Source organism: Hyla sarda, chromosome 1, assembly GCF_029499605.1.
Source record: "Hyla sarda isolate aHylSar1 chromosome 1, aHylSar1.hap1, whole genome shotgun sequence".
In the NCBI taxonomy this organism is placed as follows: Eukaryota; Metazoa; Chordata; class Amphibia; order Anura; family Hylidae; genus Hyla; species Hyla sarda.
Genome location: NC_079189.1, coordinates 211,850,254 through 211,876,811, shown reverse-complemented (window position 1 = coordinate 211,876,811; position 26,558 = coordinate 211,850,254). Strand labels below are relative to the sequence as shown.

The window sequence follows — 26,558 nt, the reverse complement described above, 5'->3', positions numbered from 1 at the left end:
TTTTTTATTTGTACTCTTTGCAATGAAAAACACAATCAAATGAAAGAGGAGGAAATTGGGGTTTGTCCTGGTAGTGTTTTTATTTTTTTAATGTTTATTTACAAAAAAAAAAAATTGACAAGGAAAGAGACAGCAGTAGTAACAGCTGTAAGTCAGGAGCAGCAGTTATGCTTCCTGAATAAATACTTATTATACATGAACCTTTATCGAATAAATTTATCTGAAACCCCATAAAGGAACATTAGATACAAATAATGTGTTATTTAATTCTCCTATATAGGTCATTGCATCTGAATTCTACCCCTGAAATAAATCTGGGGTTGCCTGTACACCTTACTCACACAAGGCACTTTTGATATAGCTTTTTATACAATTTATTTATACCCAAAAATCAGGACTGGATCTAAATGAATTTTTTATTTATTACTCTTCTTACTTTAGGATGTTCTTCTGGGTTTGGGGAAACATAATCCCAGAAAGCCCTGTGTGCACAAGGATTGGGCATGTTAAATTTCAACTTCCTAGGTCTTTTGTTCTCAGTGAGATAAGCCATTGCCAGAGCTGTCTGGAAGGAAGTGGTTAACCGCCCCCGCCCCCCCCCCCCCCCCCCCCCCACAAACATTTGGGTATTTAAAGGGGAACTGGGAGATATAGCTGTCAGTCGAATTATAGCTGTAAGCCGAACCTTGAAAGTGTGCACGGTGTATTGAAAAAGATCTACAAATTATTGGTTATAGTGTCTCTATGGGATATTTTGGATAATCATGGCAACCCCAAAATATTCATTATTTATTAATACTGTGCATACTATAGATGACATTTTGTTAAACAAGAATTCATATTATTCTATATCTATAACTGTAACTAGCTAAATAGGCATAAAAAACTGATGACTATCTGGTAGCACATTTTGGAATCCTTAGAACACGTATCAATATTATGATGTATCAGTATCAAGATGTAGCAGTCATCAATACATGTATCATTCTTTATTCTATCCTAGTTTCTTTTATACTTTAATTCATGAAAAGTTCTCACTGTTTTAAGAGAATCGACGTTCTAACTTGTTCATTGAACACAAATATGCAGGCCTACTGCGGACTATTAGTTTGTGTCTGTGATAGAGGTTTGCCTTCTTGAGCGGTATTGTAAGATTTACAACTATCGCATTTCATTCCCAAGATGTGGAATAATACAGTTGATCTTGCATTGCAGTCATTGCAGAGAATCTGAATAAAAAAAAAAGAGAAAATTTAATTAAACAGAAATTAAGGGTACAAACTGCTGTATGATGGCTTGAAGGGGTACTCCAGCGCCAAGACATCTTATCCCCTATCCAAAGGATAGGGGATAAAATTGCCTGATCGCAGGGGTCCCCCTGCTGGGGACCCCCGTGATCTTGCACGCAGCACCCCGTTAGATCAGTCCCCGGAGCGTGTTCGCTCTAGGTCTGAATACTGGCGATCACGGGGACGGAGCAGTGTTAACGTCACGGCTCCGCCCCCGTGTGACGTCACGCTCCGCCCCCTCAATGCAAGCCTATGGGAGGGGGCGTGGCAGCGGCGGGACCCCCGCGATCAGGCATCTTATCCCCTGTCCTTTGGATAGGGGATAAGATGTTTTAGCGCCGGAGTACCCCATTAAAGTGGTATTCCAGTGAAAAACTATTTTTTTCAGATTAACTGGCTCCAGAAAGTTAAACAGATTTGTAAATTACTTCTATTAAAAAAATCTTGATCCTTCCAGTACTTATCAGCTGCTGAAGTTAAGTTGTTCTTTTCTGTCTGACCACAGTGCTCTCTGCTGACACCTGTCTGTCTGTCTCAGGAACTGTCCAGAGTAGGAGCAAATCCCCATAGCAAACCTCTCCTGCTCTGGACAGTTCCTGAGACAGACAGAGGTGTCAGCAGAGAACACTGTGTTCAGACAGAAAATAACTCAACTTCAGCAGCTGAAGTACTGGAAGGATTAAGATTTTTTAATAGAAGTAATTTACTAATCTGTTTAACTTTCTGGAGCCAGTTGATATAAAAAAAAAATTTATACTGGAAAACCCCTTTAATTTTTTTAAGAACCAACTGGCACCCTTTATTTTACAATAAAGGGTGCCCCCCACCCACCGACCAAAAGAAATAAAAAATGTTGTGAGTTGAAATTAAACTATTGGGAGGGTTTTTTCCCCCCTTAGGTGCAGGTCAGTTAAATGTTTTTCCATCTATGAAGCTGTGTGAAGGCTCAGTTTTTTGGGGTTGGGTTGTAGTTTTGCAAATCTAGGTTTCTGGGTTACAAGGTGACCAATAAAATGGTAATTCTGGCATAAGGATTGTTTTTGTGACTTACAGCTTTCACTATGCCAATTAAATAAAATACATTTCCACCAATACATAAATTTTTTGTCCAAATTAAAGACAAAAAGAGGTTAGTGAATATAAAATGTCTGAGCAATGAGCCTGGATAAACAAACACTTACCGAATGTTTCCCAAAAGACAGGTTATCAATGTTTAGTCCCGAAAAAAAAACCTTATCTTATGTATTTAGACAATCAGTCTATTGATCCACTTACATCAACATTCATATTTTGGTATTCAGGTGGCATTGGTGTCTGGGCAACTTCTTCATCTAGCTGATTCCAGTATCTGGACATATCGAGAGCAGAGCGCATGCACAGTGGACACCTATATCCCCTGTTAAGAAAAGAGTAAAGCTTTATAATTAAAATCTTCTGAATAAAATGTCACCAAATATGACATATATCTATATCTGAACATATGAATTTTAACCCCTTAATGACCTGGCAAATTTTCATTTTTGTTTTTTCCTCTTCGGATTTTATCAGCCATAAATCTTTTATTTTTCCATCTACAGGCTTGTTTTATGCATGACGGGTTGTACTTTGTAATCACATAATTTACCACAAACTAAACGACTAAAAACACCCCCAAAAACAACAACGCAATTTAAATTTTTTTTTTGGGGGGGGGGAGGCATTTTTTTGTTGTTGTTAAAATGGCATGTTATCTTCATTCTTTAGGTCCATATGATTACAACAATACCCAGTTTTATTTTTCCGTACACCTAGATGTTTGAGGGTAATTTTTTTGCACCATGGTTTGATGAGACTTTTTGGAAGCTTTTTATTCATTTTTTTGGTTATATGAAGTGAACAAATATCAGCAATTCTGGTGTTTAATTTTTTTTACCTTTATGTCATTCTCTTAGCGGGATTATAAATATTACATTTTAATAGTTCAGACACTTTCGCATGTGGCGATACATGTTTTTATTTATAACATGAGAATCGGGGGGGGGGGGGGTGGTCATTAAAATTTTTACTTGGGGAGGGGCTTACTAATATTTCTAAATAGATATTTTTATTATTTATGCCATGCCACATTGTTAAGTCCCCATAGGGAACTTTTAATAGCAATCATTCAATTGCTGGTACTATTCAGGGTTATGCAATGGCATAGCACTGAGTACTATGGGCAATCTTTGTGTACAGGCTGCCTAGGCAATCAGCAATCAGGTGGCAAAGAGCTAAGTAAAACCCTCCAGCCACCATATTAACTGATCGGGATTACCGCACTAAACCTAAAGATCACCAACCTAAAATGTAAAATCAGCCGATAAAAAGTACACCAAAAACTGCACATAAACAGCAGATCTGTCTTGGCAGATGCTGTTGATTTCTGCATCTGCAAACAATGAAATGTCCATGGCTGCCGGCAGACCATAAGGAGACGAGTCATGTTGCCCTTTTTCCTGCACTGCAGTTGCCTAATAGCTGCTTTCCTTTGCATGTTTAGTTAGGCACATCTGTACACAATTTAATATGTATGGCCACCTTCAGTACTCATCAGTGCTATATATAAACTGAATTATATTCTGTAGTGTGTAACAATAACATTTAGAATAAATATAGCCAATGTCATATGCAGATTAGAAATGTGTCAGTTCTACAAAATCACCAGCGACCTCACTAAAGAAATCAGGGACATTGGAAACCATATTAAGGACCTTGAACAGAGGGTAAGTGACTTGGCCTTGCAGCAATCTACTTTTCAGCAGGAAATTGACATTGCAAAAGAAGAAAACCTCCTAGTAAAATGGAAGACATAAAAGGGGTCCACTGGACAAAACATTTTTCAAGTCAATTGGTGCCGGAAAGGGATACATTTTTGTAAATTACCTCTATTAATAAATGTTAATCCTTTCAGTACTTAGTTGCTGTATACTACAGAGGAAGTTGTGTAGTTCTTTTCAGTCTGTCCACAGTGCTCTCTGCTGACACCTCTGTGTATATCAGGAGCTGTCAAGAGTACAAGCAAATCCCCATAGCAAACCTATCTTGCTCTGGACAGTTCCTGACACAGACAGAGATGTCAGCAGAGAGCACTGTTGTCAGGCTGGAAAGAACTTCACAGCTTCCTCCAAAGTATACAGCATCTGATAAGTACTGGAAGGATTAAGATTATTAAACAGAAGTAATTTACAAATCTATATAACTTTCTGGCACCAGTTGATTTGAAAACATTTGTTTTCCACAGGGGTACTCCTTTGAGAACATAGCCCAGCATGATAAAGTCTGCATCCTGGGCTTGTGTGAACAAATTACTGACTAACAGGGTACTTTCAACACACTATTCCAAGAATGAATTGCCCAACAGCCTGATTGAGTGCCTAGAAATGGATAGGGCTTTGAGCTCTAGCCCCCGATGAGGTGCATCCTCGAGACATCATTTCCAAGCTCCACTTCTTTCAAGCCTAGAAACAACCTGTCCGGGCATCTAGAGCAAAAGACTATTTTTCCAGGGACACTCCTATCACCCCTTCAGGATCTCACTCCATCTAGACTCGCCAAAAGGTGAGCCCTGAAGCCTTTATGCTTTCCCTTCAAACTGTCATTCCAAGACAAAGGGCACAATATACTATGATGGAGTATGGAAATGCTTTGAACAGCTGGGGTTCCCCATGGAGCCTACTACATCTATCACCATCACTTCTTCCATGAATGCACTGTGACCGCCCATTTGCTCACTTGATGCTAAGTGTTCTGAATCTTGTGTCTGTTGCATGTGAACTTGACATTTGATAAAAGGCATCCAGGGCCACTCCACTACTTTTATTTAATTTGTTGTTTTCATTTATGTCAATACTGTGCTTGTTACATTGCAAACTTTTGGCTGCCAGCATTTTCACTTATAACCTCTCTTCACCTAGAAGTGCTGTACAGTACTAGTGGTGGTAACTACTGTACACATCTATTCTGATCAGTCCGGTATGGGCCTTATGTTCTGTTGAATTTTACCTGTTATCTCATCTAGAGCTGCAGAGATTGAATTATATTATTGATAAAGATCGATAATGGGATTCATCGACAATAATTAATCAAGCTCAGGTTTGTTGCTAAGAAAAAAACAAGTAGTTACAATTGTCATAATAACATCTGCATCAAAATGAGGAAAAGGACCTTCTCTTAGATCACATTATGCCCTAACTGATGGTGCCTGCACCTTTGGACCCCGTACGGGGTGCCTCCAGATGTTGCAAAACTACAACTCCCAGCATGCCCAGACAGCCAAAGGCCCTGCCCTGAAACCCTCATTTCATTTTTCCTGGTCCACTGCCCTTATTACTTCTCTGGGGGTTAAGCTTACCCCCTTACGGAAAACACTTTATTCTGCTATTTATCCTCCTCATCTAATCCATCTGTGGAAACTTTAGGAAGAAGGAGACGGATACCATATTTAATAGTTTGTCTGCATACATGCATTTAAAATGTTCTTTCTTTCAAAGTTTTATTCTTTTTTCAAGTACCTCCAGTCCCAGCCCAGTGCTCTTTCCTGTTGACTGTGTGATCTCGTGCTTTTTATGGACAAGAACACGACCCCGGATCTTGCAATCTGTACTGTTCTGTCCAAAACCCAAGGGGTGTCTAATATGTGCCAGTGGTATTTTACTGGCCAATCTTGTAAAATACCACACATTTACCAATCCCCATTTCACTCAAATGTAAATTACCCAAGAAACACCTGAATGCCACCCCTTACCCTACAAGCATTGCTATGACAACCCGTCTCCCCCAGACTCCCCATTTCCAATCCCATCATGAATCACTCCGCCGGCCTGCTATTATCTCACTTTCACCTCCACCTATTTCATTCTCCCTTATTTCAACTAGCACAGGACTCCCTCACTGCCTTAGCCTCCTGGCACCTTAACCCTTTCAGGACTAGTTTTTTTCCTCCTCATCTTCTAAAAATCATAACGCTTTCAGTTTTCCAACAACAGATCCACATGAGAGCTTGTTTTATGCACTACCAATTTTACTTTGTAATGACATCAATCATTTCATCACAAAATCTATGGCGTAACCAAAAAAAAATAAAAAATTATTTGTGGGACAAAATTGAAAAACAAAAAAAAAAACGCCATTTTGTCATTTATAGCGGATCCCGTTTCTACGCAGTGCACTTTTCGGTAAAAATCACACCTTATGTTTATTCTGTAGGTCCATACAGTTACAATTTATGTAGGTTTTATTTTATTATATCACTTAAAAAAATTATAACTTTCTTCACCAAAATTAGTATGTTTAAAATATTCTGACCCCTATAACTTTTTTTATTTTTCTGCATATGGGGATGTATGAGGTCTCATTTTTGCGCTGTGGTCTGTAGTTTTTATCGGTTCCATTTTTGTTGATGGGACTTTTTGACCGTTTTTTTATACATTTTTTAGGGTATACAAAATGACCAAAAATACATAATTTTGGACTTTTTACGCATACGTCACTGACCGTGCGGTTTGATTAACATAATATTTTTATAGTTCGAACATTTACACACATTTACCACAGGTTTATGTGTATTTTTGTTTACATATTTTTTATAAAAATTTTTTATTATGGGAAAAGGGGGGGGGGTGATTCAAACTTTTATTAGGGAAGGGTTAAATTACATTTATTAACTTTTTTTTTTTTTTTTTTTACATCATAGCATAGCATTGATCAGTGTTATTGGCGGTCTGCTGCTCCAGGCATGGAGTAGTAGAACACCAATCGGACGGCGAGGAGGCAGGTAGGGACCCTCCCCCCATCATCTCAGCTGTTTGGGATTTCACCGTGGCAGTCCCGAACAGCCCGACTGAGCTACCGGGAACAGTTTTCACTTTCACTTTAGAGGCGGCAATCAACTTAAAGGGTTAACTAAAGGGTCAATGCCAGGCATCACCGCGATCGGTGATGTCCGGCATTAAACACGGGTCCTGGCGGCTGACAGCTGCCGGGACCACCCGGCTATGACGCAGGGTCAGCCCACGTCATAGCAGTGGAGCGGGTGCAGGGCGTACAGGTATGCCCTACGTCCTTAAGAGGTTTAAGGCCCCATTTTAGTATCTCTCTTTCTATTAAATGGGCACTGTCATTAAAAACATTTTTTGGCATATGATACAGCAGGTAAAACAAATAAGATTTGTAATTTACTCCCTGTAAAAAAAAGGAGATTTTTATGCTTACCGTAAAATTTCTTTCTCGAAGGATCCATTGGGGGACACAGACTATGGGTATATGCTGCTGTCTCTAGGAGGTTCCACTGGGAGAGAATCGACAGTTGAAGAGGTCGATAATGAAACTGGGCGAATGGCATGGCCTCCACCATCCGACCCAGGACTTCCATGCAAAAGCGAATGGAAATTGGTGCAGGGTACCGAAGTAATCGGACTCCTGACAAGAGAGTCAGCCGATTGTCCGGCGGGAGTCGAAAGCGGCAGAGGCCATGTCGAACTGGAGCCCCAGGAAATCTAGAGACTGGGTAGGAGAGAGGTTGGACTTGTCTTGATTGACCATCCAACCGAAGCGAGACAAGGCCTGGAGGTTGAGACCAAGACTCTCCAGATTCTGAGCTCTGATTGGAGCTCTGATCAGGAGGTCATCCAAGTAAGGAATCACTGAGACACCTTTTGTCCGTAAAAGGGCTATCACAGGCGCCAGGACCTTGGTAAGGCCCTGCGGAGCAGTGGCCAGACCAAAGGGGAGAGCCACAAATTGAAAATGGCCTTCTGGAACTGCAAGCGGAGGTACCGCTGATGACCGTGAAATATTGGAATGTGGAGGTAGGCATCCCTGATGTCCACCGAGGAAAGAAACTCCCCTTGATCCATGGACACCACCACCGAACAGAGAGACTCCATTCGGAAATGGAGGAGTAGAAGATGCTGGTTGAGATGCTCAAGATTCAAGGTTGGGTGAACAGAAACGCCTTTCTTGGGGACCACGAAGAGGTTGGAGTAAAAACCTCGAAAATGTTCCCCGGAAGGAACCGGGACAATTACTCCCTGGATGAAAAGGGACAGGAGTGCACCCCGAACTGCCTTAGTACCAAAAGTCCGAAAGGACCAGAAGGAGGAGGACTTCAGTTGGGAAGTAGTGCTGCGAGCCTTATTCTGAGGTAATAAGGAACTCTTTCCGCCCGTCGCCTCTGAGATTATCTCAACTAGGTGCTTACCAAAAGGCCGAGAACCAGTAAAAGGAAGTTCAGTCAGAGACTTCTTGGACGCGGCATCCGCATCCCAGGCTTTAAGCCACATGGAGCGATGGAGGGCTACCAGGTTGCCTGTGGCAAGGCAGCAAAGCGGCCCGACTGCATGGAAGCAGAATATAGAAAATCTCCAGCTTTGGAGCATTGGAGAGCTAGGTCAGATAAATCCTCAGGAGGGGATCCTGAAAGAATACCCTGGCGGAGTTGGGAAGACCCTACTGAAAGGGCTTTTGACACCCAGGCAGAAGCAAAAGCAGGAAGAAAGAAAGAACCTGCTGTCTCAAAGGCAAATTTTGCCAAAGTCTCCACCTTCTTGTCCGCTGGATCATTGAAAGAAACCGCATCAGCCAATGGCAGGGTAGTCGCCTCAGAAAGGTGGGAGACCGGTGGATTCACAGTTGGAGAGGAGGTCCACCGAGCAAAGAGGTCCTTGGCGAAAGGATATTGCACTTGAACCTTCTTTGTTTCCTGAAACTTCTTGTCAGGATGCCTCCAGGCGGACTGCAGCAAGGCTTCAAATTCAGCATGAGAGCTGAAAATCTTGGGTGCCGGTCGGGCACGATGAAAGGAGACTTCTGGAGCCACGTCCGAAGTTCCTGGGTCCTCTAGATGGAAGGTGTCTCTTATGGCCGAAACCAATGAGTACACCATGTCCGACATATCCGTGCGGTCCTCTGAGTCAGATGCCGAATCGGAAACTTCATCTACCAGTTCTCCAGGTGAATGGGAATGGTTGGAGGCAGTCCTGGGAGAATAAGAGACTGTCCTGGTACGCGGTTCTGGATAGCCAGAGTGGCGACCATGGGAGCGTCCTCTAGGGGAGCGACGCTTGCTACCAGCTGGAGTCACGGAGCGATGCCCGCGAGGGGAGCGCCCGTGCCTGCCAGAAGACTCGGGGGATGAGTCAGATTAAACACCTCTATTACGTTAGCGAGAGCGGGTAGTGTAAGGAATGGGTCCCTCTGGAGGGCCGGTGTAGGGAGGACCTCTCCAAGGCAGTCACCACAGAACGGGAGACCTGAGGATACCCGGACTGGAGGGATGGCCGAACCTACGGGGGTCTGGGGGGACAGTGGTGTAGGCAGAACAAGTGGGTTCAGTAGAACCAGATATTTTAGCATGATAGCCCTTATAGGTGTAATAAGCAACCTCCCATCTAACTGTGTAGAGGGAAGAACAGGACTGGGCTCAGACATAGAAAAAAGCAACAGATCCCCCCAAGTCAGTGTCCCCAACAGGGCAGCTGCAGTGAGGAGAACCCGAGTGCAGCTGATGGAGGGAGAGAGAGAGAGAGAGAGAGAGAGAGAGAGAAAGAGAGAGAGAGAGAAAGAGAGAGACAGGGGGGAGGGGCTGACAATTGTCCGACTAGTGGAAGAAATGCGCCGAGATAAAGCAAGGGCGCCACTGATTGGCCCTGAAAATCCCCCTGCGCACGCACGGCACTGAGCTATGACAATTCGCGCGCTCTGAAGAATCCCAGCCGGCCACAGGTGGGCGGAGCTAAGTTCGTACAGGGCCCGCGGTGAAACTACATGTGGCCGAAAATGGCGCCCGCTCCCCGCCCCGACCGCATATGCGAATGACAGGGGAAGGGAGCAGGCGCACACACCGCTGGCAGCCTCCGTTGCCGACAGGGAAAAAGACGGGCGCGATACGCGGCCGAACCGAAGCTGCTCCCATTCATAATAGTAAAAGTCGCAGCTGCGGCTGAAAAGAAGTAAGCCGCACAGACAGTATTGTACCTCAGACCCACACCACTGCAGAGTCCCCCAAGTTCTAATAAATAAAGAGACCCCATTGCAATAAAATGGAGGGAAAACAAGTCACTTCTGCCAGGCCCCCAGTCAACATGTATAAAGAGTGGGCCAAAACTGGGGGTCTCCAGAGGCTGAAAGACCATGTCTACCTCCTTAGACACTAAGCAAAAACTGATTACCTCAGGCGCCTGTGGGCGGGTATACCCTGCTGGGAGGAGCCGACTTTTCTTGTTGCCATAGTGTCGAACATCCTAGAGACAGCAGCATATACCCATAGTCTGTGTCCCCCAATGGAGCTGATAGAGAAAGTGTCTTTTTAGGACATTTTCATGGCCTTATAAATCTGGACACTAAGGGGTCTCCCTTCTGGTCCAGACTGCATTCAGTCTGCTCAAAAGCACAGACTTTGGCCTCTTGGCTGGAGACCTAACTCAAGAAGTGTGGTCTGGCCAGACAGCGAATAGCACACGCTCTCCCTGACGCCTAGTAGCCAGATTTATAAGGCCATGAAAGTGACATAAAAAAGAGTATTATTTTATTATTATTATTTTTTTTAACAGGGAGTAAATTACAAATCTTACTTATTTTACCTGCTGTATTATATGCAAAAAAATTATTTTAATGACAGTGCCCATTTAACGATGTAAAGGGAAGGAGAAGATCGGAAGCTAGGATCGCGCTGTTGCAGACAAGTTCCAGGATACTAGTAGGCGTCTTTAAATTATTTTATTCACACAACGCGTTTCTGGATATTAATAATCCTTTCTTCAGGCGTCATACAAGACACAGAATGCAGGAGGTACGAAAGGATTATTAATATCCAGAAACGTGTTGTGTGAATAAAATAATTTAAAGACGCCTACTAGTATCCTGGAACTTGTCTGCAACAGCGCGATCCTAGCTTCCGATCTTCTCCTTCCCTTCATGTCTCTTGGATCCAGCGTGGGAAGCTGCAGCAGTTGCTATACCAAGCGTACATCAGCGTTGTGCCTGGAATATGCACAACCTCACCAGGTGAGTGCATTCCTCACTCACCTTAAAGGGGTACTCCGGTGCTTAGACATCTTATCCCCTATCCAAAGGATAGGGGATAAGATGCCTGATCGCGGGAGTCCCACAGCTGGGGACGCCCGTGATCATGCACGCGGCACCCCGTTAGTAATCAGTCCTCGGAGCGTGTTCGCTCCGGGTCCGATTATGCTCGACCGCAGGGCCGTCGGCTTGCATTGAGGGGTGGGGCATGACGTCACACGGGGGCGGAGTCGTGACGTCACACGCCGACGGCCCTGCGGTCGAGCATAATCAGACCCGGAGCGAACACGCTCCGGGGACTGATTACTAACGGCGTGCCGCATGCATGATCATGGGCGTCCCCAGCTGCATGACTCCTGCCTTTAGGCATCTTATCCCCTATCCTTTGGATAGGGGATAAGATGTCTAAGCACCGGAGTACCCCTTTAATAATCCGACCTGGTCTGGAAGATTCCACACAGAAGCGCTCTGTTGTTTTTGTCATTTAACGATGTGACCTGGTTTACCCTTCAGGCCTCCTTTGACCTATCTCCTGGGTTTTTCTTCCCTCTTGTGAAACACCACGCCTTTCCTATCTCTCTCCCTTTGAGCACAGATTCAGATCCCCGTGCCCTTATTATCTATCCTTATTTTTGTCAATGCCCAAGGGCAAAGCTCTACAAAATGGGAGAATAATGGGAGGATGACCACTAGAAGTGCCCTTAACACGCTCATGCTCTAAACATCATATCAAATTTGGTTACAGTGGTGCCTGTAGGGATTGCTCATGCAGTCCCCGATTATTCCCTAGACTGCTTGAAAGGCTGCACAGCTTCTAGTGATGTCAGCCATATTTGGTGGGACTGTCCTGAATCTATACTTCAGTCCATTCAGTCTCAGGTTTCTCATTGACCCACAACCCTTGGGAAGTCTTACTGGATGTATCTATTTACAGCGGCCCTTGAAAATGAAACAAACTGATTACTTTCATTTTCGTTGTAATACTGAAAAGAAAGTACTAGATTATTATATGGCCAATAAAAAACTTGCAGCTCTCTCTGGAGGTAAACCTTAAGAGTCAGAGAACCTTCAAAGCGGTCTGGTCCCCCTGGCAGTGCTTCTTCGCCCAGTTGACTCGCCCTGCTTCATCAACCTAGAGCACTACTCCAACCAAACTATCCCCCCTTCTGTGTCCAGTGTCGTCCTGTCTTGTAGTCATGTCTTGTCATAGACTTTTTTTTGTTGGTTGCTTCTGTGCTAAACCTTTCTTTGTCCCTGTTTAAATTTGCCTTGGTTCTTGCATTAGCATTCTTTTATCACATTTCTTACTTGTTAATCTTAATTGTTTCTAATCCTGTATGATTATATAAAAACACTTGAACGAAAACGAAATTTATTATAAAAAAAAAAAAGAAAAGAAACTAAAAGAAAGAGTGAACATTACTTTGCATAAGCTACATAAATAATCTCAAACCGTAATACTAATGCAGCATCCTGATGTGTTCTGTTCTAAAGAAATGTAATTCTGCAGACCAGGCAAGCCAAATGAAGGTCAGCCCCATATCAAAAGTGAGGTCAACAGAAATTAGTATCTTAAATCAGATTAGAAAAACCGTTTCATCGCTTTGGTATGCAGAAAAGGCCAGATTTAAAATACAGACGTAAATAGCAGGGCAGATTTGTTTGGTTGCTGTTCAGCGTACAATGCTATGATTCAGTTTTCAACTTTCTGCCAGGATGCACAAATGACATTTAGGGCAATGAGTACTGTAATAAACTTACTGTTTTAGCATATCCTCATAACATGTACTGGAGGAACACAAGAAAAGAACAAAAAATTAGATTACATAGTACAAAATCATGAACTCCTAAATGCACAGAATAACAATACATCCAATTCTGAAACAGGACACACATAAATGATACTATCCTTTTTGTGTATGGCTCAAGTGTATATATGAAACCCCATAATAAGTAACAAAGCATAATTGGGGACAGGGTTTATAAGGTCAAGCTCAAGCATAGACATTAGAGACTTTAGTTGACTATGTTCAGGCCAGTAAAGTTAGTGGGACCTGTGCTCAACCATGCACGTATGCACGGACATTCCATTTTGACAGTTTGCCAACATGTAAACCCAGCCAAGTAAAGGTGAACAAGGCTTTTTCTTAAACCCGATAGATAACACTTTGTTATTTCTGTACCCCTGTTCATAATATTAAGTTCTCTAGTAGTGTTAATGGAATGGCGCATGACAAACGTAAAGTCCATTTTCAGAAAGGGCTGCAGGCAGGGCTGAGAAGTCGGAGACAGTTTTGAATATACAGAAATGTACCCAAATTGTGTCTTTAAAGGGGTACTCTGGCACTTCTTTTCTACTTACAATCCATTCAGGGAGGGAGTAAGTAAAAAAAAAAAAAAAAAAAAAAAAAACTTTCCCTTACCTTCCTCAACCCCACAGGAATCACGGAACTCCGGCTCTCACTGACTGCTTATCCAATCAGCGGCAGCAGCAACGTCCCGCCACTGACTGAATAAGCGGCCATGTGACGTCAATAAGCTGAGAAGTACTGGTCAGCAGGAATTGGAGTTGTGCGATTCTGGTGGCAGCACGGGAGTAAGGAAAGTAAGAGTGGCTATTGTAGTACTTTTTTAATTGTTGATCCATTATTTTCACCAACTGTCGTTAGCTGACAAGCAAAAGGTAATGAAGAAAACTTTTTATAATTTTAAAAAATTCCGAAGCTCAACAATGGAACCCACAATGGAATCCATTACACCTAACAGTACAAATCAGATGTTCTCTTGTGTGTGCTCTTTTCCAGAAACTCTTGTCTATGGCATAATGTTGGTTCTGAAGTGTAAACCCAGTCTCAAACAGGAACATTCTCACCTATGCAAGAGATGTCCGCAAGGGAGAACACGAGCGCTAATTCTGGCAGTATGTATATCCTGTATAAAAATAAAATATATATATAAAAAAAAGATGAGGTCACCATTGAGAGTGTAACATTTTATGTGCTTAGAATTCAAAAAGTGCAAAACAGTTGTCACTAGCAGTAACAGTACGACAATACGTGCAAGTACCAGTCCAGTCACTAGGCTGCACACTGTAAAAAATATTGTACTGTTATTAATGACAATACAAGTGTATTCCTGAAGACTACAGTCCTTGTGACTTACAGACTGCTATCCATACATGTAGAAATACAGTGGACTTATAACTAGAAGCCTGATACATGCTTTAATATATCTTTTCTACTAGGACAGACCTGTAATTCTCTTTTCTTACATAAGGCCGTGAATTCAGCGGACAGATCGGCTTTAACCTTGGAGAGGCTCCAGTCACAACTTATAACATAAACTATCCATGGGGATCAGGTCCTATCATGTCGCTTCTTTATCCTTTCAGAATACCAGCAAGATTATCATTTGGCATTTGAATAATGACTTCAGGGAATCTGCTAGCAATATTCAGACTTTCAAGATAATATAGACTGGGAGTTTGCAGAGAGAGCTTAAGAAGAATCACTTGTGAGAGGAAATGGCATAGATTTAACTTATGTGAACATTTTAATTGAACAGTATGTGCCAATACAGAATCCTATATAGGAAATATATATCATATCCTGAAGGCTGCATTACATGATAAAGAAGAGGTTGGATACAATGAGAATAAGTTTAAACAGAATACAACTGTCCATATATCCATATATATTACATTTTGGACAGTGAACAGTTCAGTCGTCTTTGATATTTACTAATAATCCCTGCTAGACACTACATCTTAGGAAATATTGAGATGACGGAAATACCATTTCATCATCTCAATATTTCCTAAGATGTAGTGTCTAGCAGGGATTATTGCTTCAAATGTAAACAACACAGGTTCACATGTATACAACACACATTCATTTGCGGTATACCACAAACAAATCTACCAAAACAAGATCCATTTTGCTCAATGTTGCATACGGCTTTGTTTGTGGTACTGTATACATTTAAAACATATACTTTTGTTTTCTGGTTAATATGTTTCACTATGTTAAATCTGTAAAATAAGAAAAAAAAATACAAAAACAAACAAACAAAAACAAAAATTAAAACAATTAAACAGTACATTGTGGTAAGCTGGAGTGCCGCCACCCCAACGCACGTTTCGGGATGTCCTTGACCCCCAGGATGAAGAACATCCCGAAACACAGGTTGGGGTGGTGGCGCCACTCTGTCTTACCACAATTTACTGTTTAATTTTACTTGGTATGTATGTGCTCTCTGCTTTCTGTGCCATGTACTAAGTGGAACATTATCCACTAACTGATACTTGTAGAATATGAGAACACTTAAAGGGGTACTCCGCCGCTCAGCGTTTGGAACAAAATGTTCCGAACGCTTAAAGAGCTGGCTTCGGGAGCTCGTGATGTCATAGCCCCGCTACCACATGATGTCACGCCCCGCCCCCTCAATGCAAGTCTATGGGAGGGAGCGTGGCAGCTGTCACGCCCCCTCCCATAGACTTGCATTGAGGGGGCGGGGCTGATGCCATGAAGGACGGGGCATGATGCCCGAAGCCGGCACTAAGCTTTCGGAACATTTTGTACCAAACACTGAGCGGCGGAGTACCCCTTTAACTTTGGTCTATGTTCATGATTGATATGTGGGTTTGTCTAGACTGGCGCCTATTTTTCTCCTTCCAGTGGAGATTCTCTCTCCTTACTTTTTTTTATTGTATTTATTGCATGTTTTAATGTATATCAATAATATATATATATATATATATATATATATATATATATATATATATATTTATTTATATGATATCAAGTGTCTTCGCTTTTCTTTGATAACATTTTGTGTATTGGAGTACACATTAGGCTGTAAAGGTTACATAACCCAATATATGTTAGGATTGCACATATGTGACCATTGCCTATTGTTTCTATTCATGTGTAAATATACCCTAATTCTTCTATTTGTCCTGTAGATGAATAAAACCAGAGGTGTCTGACACTTGTTTCTTTCTTAGAGCTATAGAAATAACATATACTTTAAGATGAGCTCAATATACATGTTAATGGTCAGGATTAAAAATGGTCAAACAATACAGAAAAATTTCAAATGAAAACATTACAGTACCCTGTGGAAATGTGTTACTAGTAATGAACAGATTGGGAGTAATGCTGTTAGGCTTCACAGATAAGTACATACATCATTTCTAGTATATTATAGCCATATATTAAACCAGGCTCAGAAGACTTACAGTCACTGACCTATAAATGTCCATGGGGTATGAAATCTACATTTTATGATGACACAATAAGATGACAGCACCCTTTCTGAAATTTAGTGATAAAGCACCAGCATAAAACAAGATATTACCTGTGTGTCTAGCTATAGCTTTTTCACTTGTCTTAATAACATACATGACACTAGAACAGGAAGGGTATTAGTAATGTTTTATGCAGAAGTCCTTACTGTAAACTCCAGAGACTAATGCTTATAGGATAAAATTATCCATAATGCCGATGTCTCTCTAGAGGACTTGTGATACCCTGGCATTTTTGTTCCTCAGCTCTGCATAGAAATGTTGGAAAAGATTATAGCTATGTGCCAGGCCAATTCAAGAAATGTGTTTGGCAAATAAGTGACTGATAGATATAGTGGTGAAAAACTGACTTTATTGGCTTTCCATATCGAGGAATGGCGAACACTAAATGAAAAACTATTGAAAGGAACACCAAAATGGAGAAAAATCAATTCTATGCTATTTGTTTGAGATTAGAGAGTTTATATGTTATAAATAAATAGGGCTTTTATAGAACTACATCAAGCAAATTCATCTTCATCCTCTAATGCCGTCATGTAGTCCATGGGGAAGATTTATCAATATCTGTGTAGATGAATAATGGTGCAGTTGCCCCACAGCAACCAGATTGCGGCTTTCTTTATAAAAATAAAAAAAGGCTTCTGTAAACTAAAAGAATCTGATTGCAACCAGTGGCGTAGCTATAGAGGTCGCAAAGGCCACTACACTGTATGTTTCTGCTCTTTAACTGGGACGGACTGACCATAATTAAGCCTGCTGGCCCTTTAAATTTAGCACAAGGCGGGCCACAGCAGTGCCGACTCTTCTGCAGGGGAGCAGAGAGGGACGCTTCTTCTCCCCTGCCTGCTGTCCTATTGGTGGAGCAGGCACGCACTGTAAGTGCTTTTATTTCTGCTCCACCACATGCCATGACACCTGCCTGTGCCGCCGGGATGGTGAAGACTTCCACTGCTCATCGATGATGAGTAGGAAACTCTATGGAGATAGAGGGGGAGGGAAGGAAAAGGGGGGAGTTGCAGTGTTTCCCAACCAAGGTGCCTCCTGCTGTTGCAAAACTACAACTCCCAGCATGCCCGGACAGCCAAAGACTGTCCTGGCATGCTGGGAGTTGTAGTTTTGCAACAGCTGGAGGCCCCCTGGTTGGAAGACACTGGTCTATCTATATCAGTGCATAAGATACCAAGAATAATGAAGAACGGAGCACTCACCCGGCACATATCCTAAGGAGGTGGTTGATCACCGAATGGTCTTCAGCAGGGAGGCGGTAGATGGAACGGGGGGAGCTCAGACGCTGGCCACGGTAAGTATCTCGGGCCGATTGGCGTGATACGAACTGTGGCCGGAGTCTGAGCTCCCCCTGTTCCATCTACCGCCTCCCTGCTGAAGACCCCGTTCAGTGATCAACCACCTCTTTAGGATACGTGCCGGGTGAGTGCTCCGTCCTTCATTCTTCTTGGGATCTTATGCATTGGAATTAGAGATGAGTGAAGTTACAGTGATTCGATTCATCACGAACTTATCAGCTCGGCAGTTGCTGACTTTAGCCTGCATAAATTAGTTCAGCTTTCAGGTAATCCGGTGGGCTGGAGACTCTCTCCTAGGACTGTATCCTAATTTATGTAATTTATGCAGGCTAAAGTCAGCAACCGCCAAGCTGAGAAGTTCGTGACGAATCGAATCACTGTAACTTCGCTCATCTCTAATTGCAATCTTCTTTCTTTTCTCGTGAAGCACCTCCCGTTATCCTAGCTAGTTTATACACGCTCCATTTCCACTCAATCATAGTACAACAGCAGCTTCATATCCAGTGCCAATTCATCATTCTCCTTTTTTCTGGTGGTCATACTATCTATATCAGTGTTTCCCAACTAGGGTGCCTCCAGCTGTTGCAAAACTACAACTCACAGAATGCCCTTTGGCTGTCCGGGCATGCTGGGAGTTGTAGTTTTGCAGCAACTGAAGGCACTGGGAAATACTGATCTATGTCCTATCTATCTATCAATCAATCTCAGTGTTTTACAGCCAGGGTGCCTACAGTTGTTGTAAAACTACAACTCCCCCCAGCATGTCTGAACAGTAAAAGGATGCATTCTGCGATTTTGAGCTAAAACACAAAAATCTATAGCAGAATGGCAGTATGTTTTTCCCTTCTCCCTAGAAAGAGTTAAAGGAGCACTCCACTGCTAGACATCTTATTCTCTATCTAAAGGATAGGGAATAAGATGTCTGATCGCGTGGGTGCCGCTGCTGGGACCCCTGTGATCTCCGCGCAGCATGCAGCATTTTGAACGAATGCTGGGTTCTGGCGGCAGTGGTCTACATACCCCCCCAGCCCCCCCCCCCCCCCCCACGGCACCCCTCCCAATAGACATGAATGCCCACACCTGCGGTTTACAAATGAGAATTCAGAACGCTGGGTGCTGCAGGGAGTGGCGGAGTGCCCTTTAATAAATGTTAATCTGTAAGTTATTTGTATCCAAAAAATATCTGTGTAGGTAGGGGGCCCAAGCTGATGTTTTGCACCGGGCCCATGAGCTTCTAGCTAAGCCCCTGGTTGCAACTGCACTACTCTTCCTCTACATAGAGTTTGATAAATATTCCCCCATATCATTATTTTGTGTGGAGCTGCTCTGGTTTACATAGAGAATGTATATAGAGATTGCTGACTTTTCACTCTAACACATGTACAATAGCACTTTCCAAAAGGAAAAGAACTTGCACTCTAGCGCCACCTATTGGAGGTCACAACCCTGCAAATCAAAATGTTTGGATCCTTTAAAAGCCTTAGAAATAGGGATTTATAGGGTTTTTTTGGGCACGAGAATTCTTTTAGTATAGAGTGAGGGTGTTTTTAAATAATTAAAAGGCATACTCACTTGCCCTGATCCCCAACATCTGTGTCTCCCAGGCCCCATTGCTTATTGGTTTTGATGCAGTTTTGTCTGTGATTCATTTAGTTTGCATGTCCTGCATGAACAAAACATCTTCGGAAGCAGGGAGCAGCAGAGAGATGCAGCTCTTTTGGGCAGGTGAGTATGCCTTTTTTTTCCCCCAAAGCACCCACATCTTTGTACTAAAATGCTTCTTATGCCCATAAAATATCTTTAACCCCTTAAGGACGAAGCCCATTTTGACCTTAAGGACTGGGCCAATTTTCATTTTTGCATTTTTGTTTTTCCTCCTCTACTTTTAAAATCCATAACTCTTATTTTTTTCAACCACAGACCAATTGTAAGACCAATTGTACTTTGTAATTACCTATTTTATTTTACCATAAGATTTACCACAAAACCAAGAAATTAATATTTGCGGGCAGAAATTTAAAGAAAACTGCAATTTTGCAACTTTTATGGATTTTATGCAGTGCGTTTTATGGTAAAACTGATACATTGTCCCTTATTTACTAAGAGTGGAGTGTAGGATTCTTTGTGGGTTTTAATTCCCTACAATTTATTTTCCACGGTATTTACTAAGGTTTCCCTACATTTTCCACTTTCCCTACATTTTGCTTTTTTTACACATGTTCTGATCAGTCTGGTTTCCCTCAGCTCAAATCCACCACATTTTCTGTTGAAACCTTAGTAAATATGTTGGGTTTTTGTGAAAATGTCGGGAACACGCCCCTTTTCGGGGGACTATGCCCCTTTTCCCAGTCAGCCACGCCCCTTTTTCGGGTTTTCTTCAAAATGGAGAGTTAGTCGGGGGTTTTTTCAATTCTGCCGCAAATTCTGGCACAAAATCTGGCGCAGACAGAATTTCTGGCACAATGCGACAGAATCTGGCGCACAACCCGACAAAACATGTCGGGATTGCAATAGTAAATGAGGGCCATTATCTTTATTGTGTAGGTCAATGCGATTAAAATGATACCTATTTATATAGTTTATCTATTATTGTACTACTTTAAAAAAAAATGCTAACTTTGTTTTAACAAAATTAATATGCATAAAATTGTCCTTCTCCGACCCCTATAACTTTTTATTTTTCCATATACAGGGATGTATGAGAGCAAATTTTTTGCGCTATGATCTGTAGTTTTCATCCGTACCATTTTTGCTTTGATGGGACTTTCTGATCACTTTTTATAATTTTTTTTCTGATATATAATATGTAAAAAAATCTGTATTTTTCATGATTTATATTTCTTTTCATTTAGGCCATTAACTGTGCGGGATTATAAACATTATGGGGGCCATTTATCATCGTTGCTTTCGTAAGCAAGTTCTATAGGCATTTTTTTCTTGCTATTTTTTTGCTTATGTATGGCACTTTTATCATACTATCACAGGGGGTTGATAAATTTGGCTTACATGAGCAAACACCAATAAATCACTTTTGAATACCATTTTTTTTAGCAGACATAAGCAAAAACCAATAAATGACTTCAGAACACCAATTTGCAGCTTTGAAAAAAAAATGTGTGATATATATATATATACGTTTATAAAAATATTTACCACTTTTTTCCCCTAAATGTACTAACTCCTTTTTTTTTTTTACTTCTCATTTCAGATCCGTGTATCCTGTGGATTACTTTAGATTTGGAAGACTACGGTGACTAGTGTTAAATGTTAATAAAATGGTTAACAAGGGCTTGTAGGGGAGTGTTTTTTTGTAATACATTTTTTTTTAAACGTGTTATGTTTTTTTTATTTAATTTACTTTACAGGCTTAGTGTTAGCCCCAAAACAGCTAGCGCTAACCTCCAATTATTACCCCGGTACCCACCACCACAGGAGTTCCTGGAAGAGCCGGTACCAACAGGCCCAGAGCCTCAAAAATGGCACTCCTAAGCCTAGGTGGTAACAGGCTGGCGTTATTTAGGCTGGAGAGGGCCAGTAACAATGGTCCCCGCCCACCCTGGTAACGTCAGGCTGTTGCTGCTTGGTTGGTATTTGGCTGAGAATAAAAATAGGGGGAACCTTATGCTTTTATTTGCATAAATAATTAAATATAAAAAAAATGCATAGGGTTCCTCCTATTTTTATTTTCAGCCAAATACCAACCAAGCACAAACAGCCTGACGTTACCAGTGTGGGCGAGGACCATTGTTACTGGACCTCCCCATCCTAAATAATGCCAGCCTGTTACCGCCTGGGCCCAGGAGCGCCATTTTTGATGCTCCGGGCCTGTTGGCACCAGCACCCCTGTGGCGGTGGGTAGCTGGGTAATAATTGGGGGTTAGCGCTAGCTGTTTTTGTGGTTAACGCTAAGCCCCGGTTTAGTAATGGACTCCTTCTATAAGACAACTTCCACTACTAAGCCTGTCAAGTAAATTAAAAAAACACAACACGTTTAAAAAAATGTATTCCAAAAAAACACTCCCCCACAAGCCCTCGCTAACAATTTTATTAACATTAAACAGAAACAAAAACAAAAACGCTGATCATCGTTGCAGTCCACCGAATCCGAAGTAGTTCACAGGATACACGGATCTGAAATGAGAAAAAAAAAAAAGAAATATAGGTTAATACATTTATTGTCACCCGCCCGCGCATCTCCCGTGCTGCACGACTACAACTTCCAGCATGCCCTTACAGTAAGGGCATGTTGGGAGTTGAAATAGTGCGGCAGGGGACAAGCTTGTCACCTGCCCCTACCAAACAACTACAACTCCCAGCAAGTCCTTACTGTAAAGACACACTGGGAGTTGTAGTTGTGCAAGCCAGGGAAGTGGTGATCAGAAAATCACTGTCATTTCATATTTCCCGCAGGGTCCCATGACACGGGACCCGGCGAGAAATTTGAAATGACAGTAAACTCTGCTGCGCTGAAGCAAAGGGAGCCCAGGCTGACATAACACTGCAGCCACCCGGGCCGGGAGATGTGCAGGAGCCGTCCCTGGCATCCCTCAGCATGTACCGCAGTGCTGAGGGATGGCAGGCGGGGCTCCTGCACATCTCCCAGCCCATCTGTAGGAGTCCCAGGCAGCTGCAGAGTGATGCCAGCCCGGGCTTCCTTTTAACATATAACGGAGCCGCAGAGTTTTAGTCCCTACTGTAAGATCAAATTTCCCGCCGGGTCCCGTGATTGGCTGCTCAGTCCCGGACAATCATGGGACCCAGCGGGGAATGTGAAATTACATTAGGGACTCCAAAGACTTGACGGCACCGAGGTATGCTAAAGGAGCCCGGGCTGGGATCACTCTGCAGCCGCCCATGCTCCATCTTATTCTATCCCCGCTGTCCTCACTTAATGACGGGGCCACTGATTTACATCCCCCCTTGTCTCCTACCCGCCCGCGCGGCACATCTGCCACCCACTACCTGCTACAAGACTACAACTCCCAGCATGCCCTCACTATGAGGGCATGCTGGGAGTTGTGGTCTTGCAACAGGTAGCAGACAGATGGGAGATGTGCAACGGGGCGGGTAGGTGACAAGGGGGGGATGTAAATCAGTGTGATCTGTGATCAGAAAAGCAGAAACATAAGCAAGGTTCAAGCTGGTGTAGATTCCTTGGGCTTTTTCTAATCAGATGCGCCTAGATCTGCGACAGTCACAGTTGATAAAACAGGGTGCACTGGAAAGTGAAAACTGAAAAAATGTCTATGTGAGCAAGATGTCAAGATGAGCGGTGGGATGTAAACAAAAAAAAAAAGTAGCAAATAAGTGGAGTTGCGCCAAAGTTGCGCAAAAATATATGGAAAATAAGCTCTACAAACTTTGATAAATCTGGGCCTATATTTTTATAGTTTGGACGCGCACGACAATACCAAATATGTAAAAACGTTTTTGTTTTATTAAATGGGAAAATAAGGGGGATTTAATTTTTTTAAATTAGGTGATCCATTGATATAGCCTAGCTAAGTCCAGGCTACATCAGTGAATCTGATTGGAAGCAGGAAGCAGATAATGGGACCGTCCTCTGCTGTTTTAGCTCACGATACCACCGTGATCATGTCACAGGGATCCGTGAGCCTCTCTGAGTTACCGGAGATTCTTAGTTTCACTTTAGATGCAATGATCGGCACTGATCACGGCATCTAAATGGATAGTGACAGGGAGTGGCGGGATCTGATAGTAGCTGACACTCACTGTTCTGAAGGGAACACAACTCCTGCCCTCGCTTCAAAGCCGCCTAAGGACTCAGGGTGTACCCTTGGTCTTTAAGTACCAGGACGCAAGGGCATACCTGTACGCCCTGAGTCCTTAACAGGTTAAAGGGGTTCTCCGGTGGAAAACTTTTTTTTTAAATCAACTGGTGCCAGAAAGTTAAAAATTTAAAAAATCTTAATCCTTCCAGTACTTATCAGCTACACAGCTACACAGGAAGTTATTTTCTTTTTGAATTTCCATTCTATCTTACCACAGTGCTCTCTGCTGACATCTCTGTTCATGTCAGGAACTGGCCAGAGCAGGAGAGGTTTGCTATGGGGAATTGTTCCAGCTCCGGACAGTTCCTGACATGGGCAGAGGTGTCAGAAGAGAGCACTGTGGTCAGACAGAAAAGAAATTCAAAAATAAATGAACTTCCTCTGTATTATACAGCAGCTGATAAGTACTGGAAGGATCAAAAAATTTTAATAGAAGTAATTTAACTTTCTGACACCAGATGATTTATTAAAAATAATAATAATAATAATAATAATGTTTTCCAACGGAGTACCCCTTTAATAGCAAATCCAGAAACTCTACTAAAAGGGAAATTACCCATTTACAGACAGTTGTTTTTGGGAGAGAGCTCCTTTTCTCAGTTGAGCATGAATGGCCTAGATGTCTTAACATGCCTTTTAGCACTTTCTTCAAGGACAGGGATGTGGAAATCCTATCGCCCGATGCCCGGAACATGTAGTTTCGGGCGCCGGGCAGGTGAATTTTTCATAGATTTAGCCCTGTATTGGGCAAGCAGGGCCAGACCGCCCCCCCCCCTTTTTTTTTAATTGTTTAATGCGGTGTGAAGTGCAGGAGCAGATGCAGACTTGCATGGGACGCAAGTCTGCACCTCACACCGGCGCATGGGGTGTATAGAGCTGGCTCCTGACTCAAGCCCGCTCCATACTTGGCGGCCCCCAGTAGCCGCCGCTAAGAGCCCGGCGATTGCCGCGGCCGGCTATTAACCTTTTAGATCACCGCTGTCAGGGATCTATTAACCACCCATGGTGGTCTAGCGGGGTGGATCGCCCCCCCCCCCCCCCCCCCCGCAGCGCAATCGCGGTGGGGGATCCCCTGAGGAGGTAACCGGAGGGCTTACCTCTGCATTTATGGCTGCCCCCATAGATCTACATTTGATTGAGCCTGCCCTGAGCAGGCTCAACTAAATGAACACAGATCAATGGAGTTCAATAGAACTGCATTGATCTGTATGAGGAATCTTAATGATTCCTCCTAAAAAAGTGTATTTTAAAAGAAAAAAAAAGCTTAATAAAAGTTTAAAAACACCCATTAACCCCTTCCATATTAAAAGTTCCTATTACCCCCTTTTCCATATAAAAATATGTAAACATAATAGACATAATTGCATAATTGACCAAACTATTAAAAATAACATTTTATATCCCGTACAGTAAATGGTGTTAACGTAAAAAAAATACCAAATCACAGAATTGCGTTTATGTTTATAACATTATATCCCAGAAAAAAATAAGGAAAAAAGTTTTCAAAAAGTCCAATCAATACCAAAATGGTACCGATACAAACAGCATATTATGTCCCAAAAAATGAGCCCTCATACAGCCCAGTATAAAAATATTAAATGTATTATTGAAACATGACGGAAACTAAACAAATTTGGTATTGGTGTAATCAAGCTGACCTAAAGTATTAAAATAATATGTAAGTTTTACCACAAGGTGAATGGCGAAAAGAAAAAAAATTGCATTTTTTTCAATTTCAGCTCACAAATAATTTTTTTTTTTGTTTCAGAGCATAAGGTATGGAAAAATGAAAGATGTCATTACAAAGTATACTGGGCCCCACAAAAAACAAGCATCATATGGGTCTGTAGATGGAAAAATAAGAGTTATGGCTCTTATAGGACGAGGAGGAAAAAACGAAAAGTGCAGAAACTAATAAAGACCTTATTTACATACTATTTTGGTTGAAATTATTTTATCTACCAGGACAAGTGGATTTTCTTGAAGGACAAGTAGATTGTGTTCCGCTTTAGTCCCTTGGACAAGTAGTTTTTTATTTTATTTTTTATTTCCACACCCCTGAAGGAGAATTCCTACCCCCTCAGTTCTACTCTATAATACAAACATCTGTACCACAGGTCCTGAGACAACTAAACCTCATTGAAGAGAAACCCTTAAATTGTCTGAAAATTGCAATAAAGTCATATTTTGCTGACGTTACCAGTACTTACCTCTAAACATATAGGGCAGTCTTGCCTAGACACATTTTCTATGCACTAAAAAAGATAAAATATCAAAATATTAGAATATATACTTTTTTATGCAACCATGTATGCTAACACATATAGGTACTGGACAGAGCACTTAAATGGAATCTGTCATCAGTGTTACCCGCACTAATCTGTTGGTACAGGCTGGTAGTGCGGGTCACACTGATTAAATTAATATTTATCTATCCCCGATCTGTGGTGTCATTCGTCCATTATGCTACTTAATAGGGGGGACAGACTTAGTGCATAGACAGACAAACGGGACCACGGATAGAGGATAAGTAAGTATCATTGCTATCAGTGTCACCTGCGCTACACGCCTGTACCAACAGGTAAGTGCGGGTGACACTGATGACAGATTCCATTTAATATACAGAAGTGCTCCTGCCACTGGACATCACTAGTGTATTACATCAAAACTAATTTAACCTGAAGTTCAGCTTTTTGGCTGCTTCCTTTCATAGTTCTCACATAGACCTTACTATTTCAACAGTCAAACCCTATTAGGTAACCACAGGCTAACTTAATATGCTCCTAGCCATATGTATTTGGATGTGGTAGAGCGATAAAGTACTACAAAT

The 26,558-nt window shown here is 42.2% G+C and overlaps 1 protein-coding gene across 1 annotated transcript in view; it reads right to left on the bottom strand.

Moving 5' to 3' along the window:
• Window positions 1-1,015: 1,015 nt before the first annotated feature.
• RCHY1 (ring finger and CHY zinc finger domain containing 1) overlaps window positions 1,016-26,558 on the bottom strand; it is a 44,373-nt gene continuing 18,830 nt past the window's right edge. The window contains exons 5-9 of the mRNA XM_056568144.1: window positions 25,939-25,983; window positions 14,200-14,258; window positions 13,089-13,115; window positions 2,565-2,685; window positions 1,016-1,229 (exon numbers count right to left, since the gene is read on the bottom strand). Of these exons, the coding sequence (XP_056424119.1) occupies window positions 1,092-1,229; window positions 2,565-2,685; window positions 13,089-13,115; window positions 14,200-14,258; window positions 25,939-25,983 (390 nt within the window). The 3' untranslated portion in view covers window positions 1,016-1,091. The remainder of the gene's footprint in view (window positions 1,230-2,564; window positions 2,686-13,088; window positions 13,116-14,199; window positions 14,259-25,938; window positions 25,984-26,558) is intronic.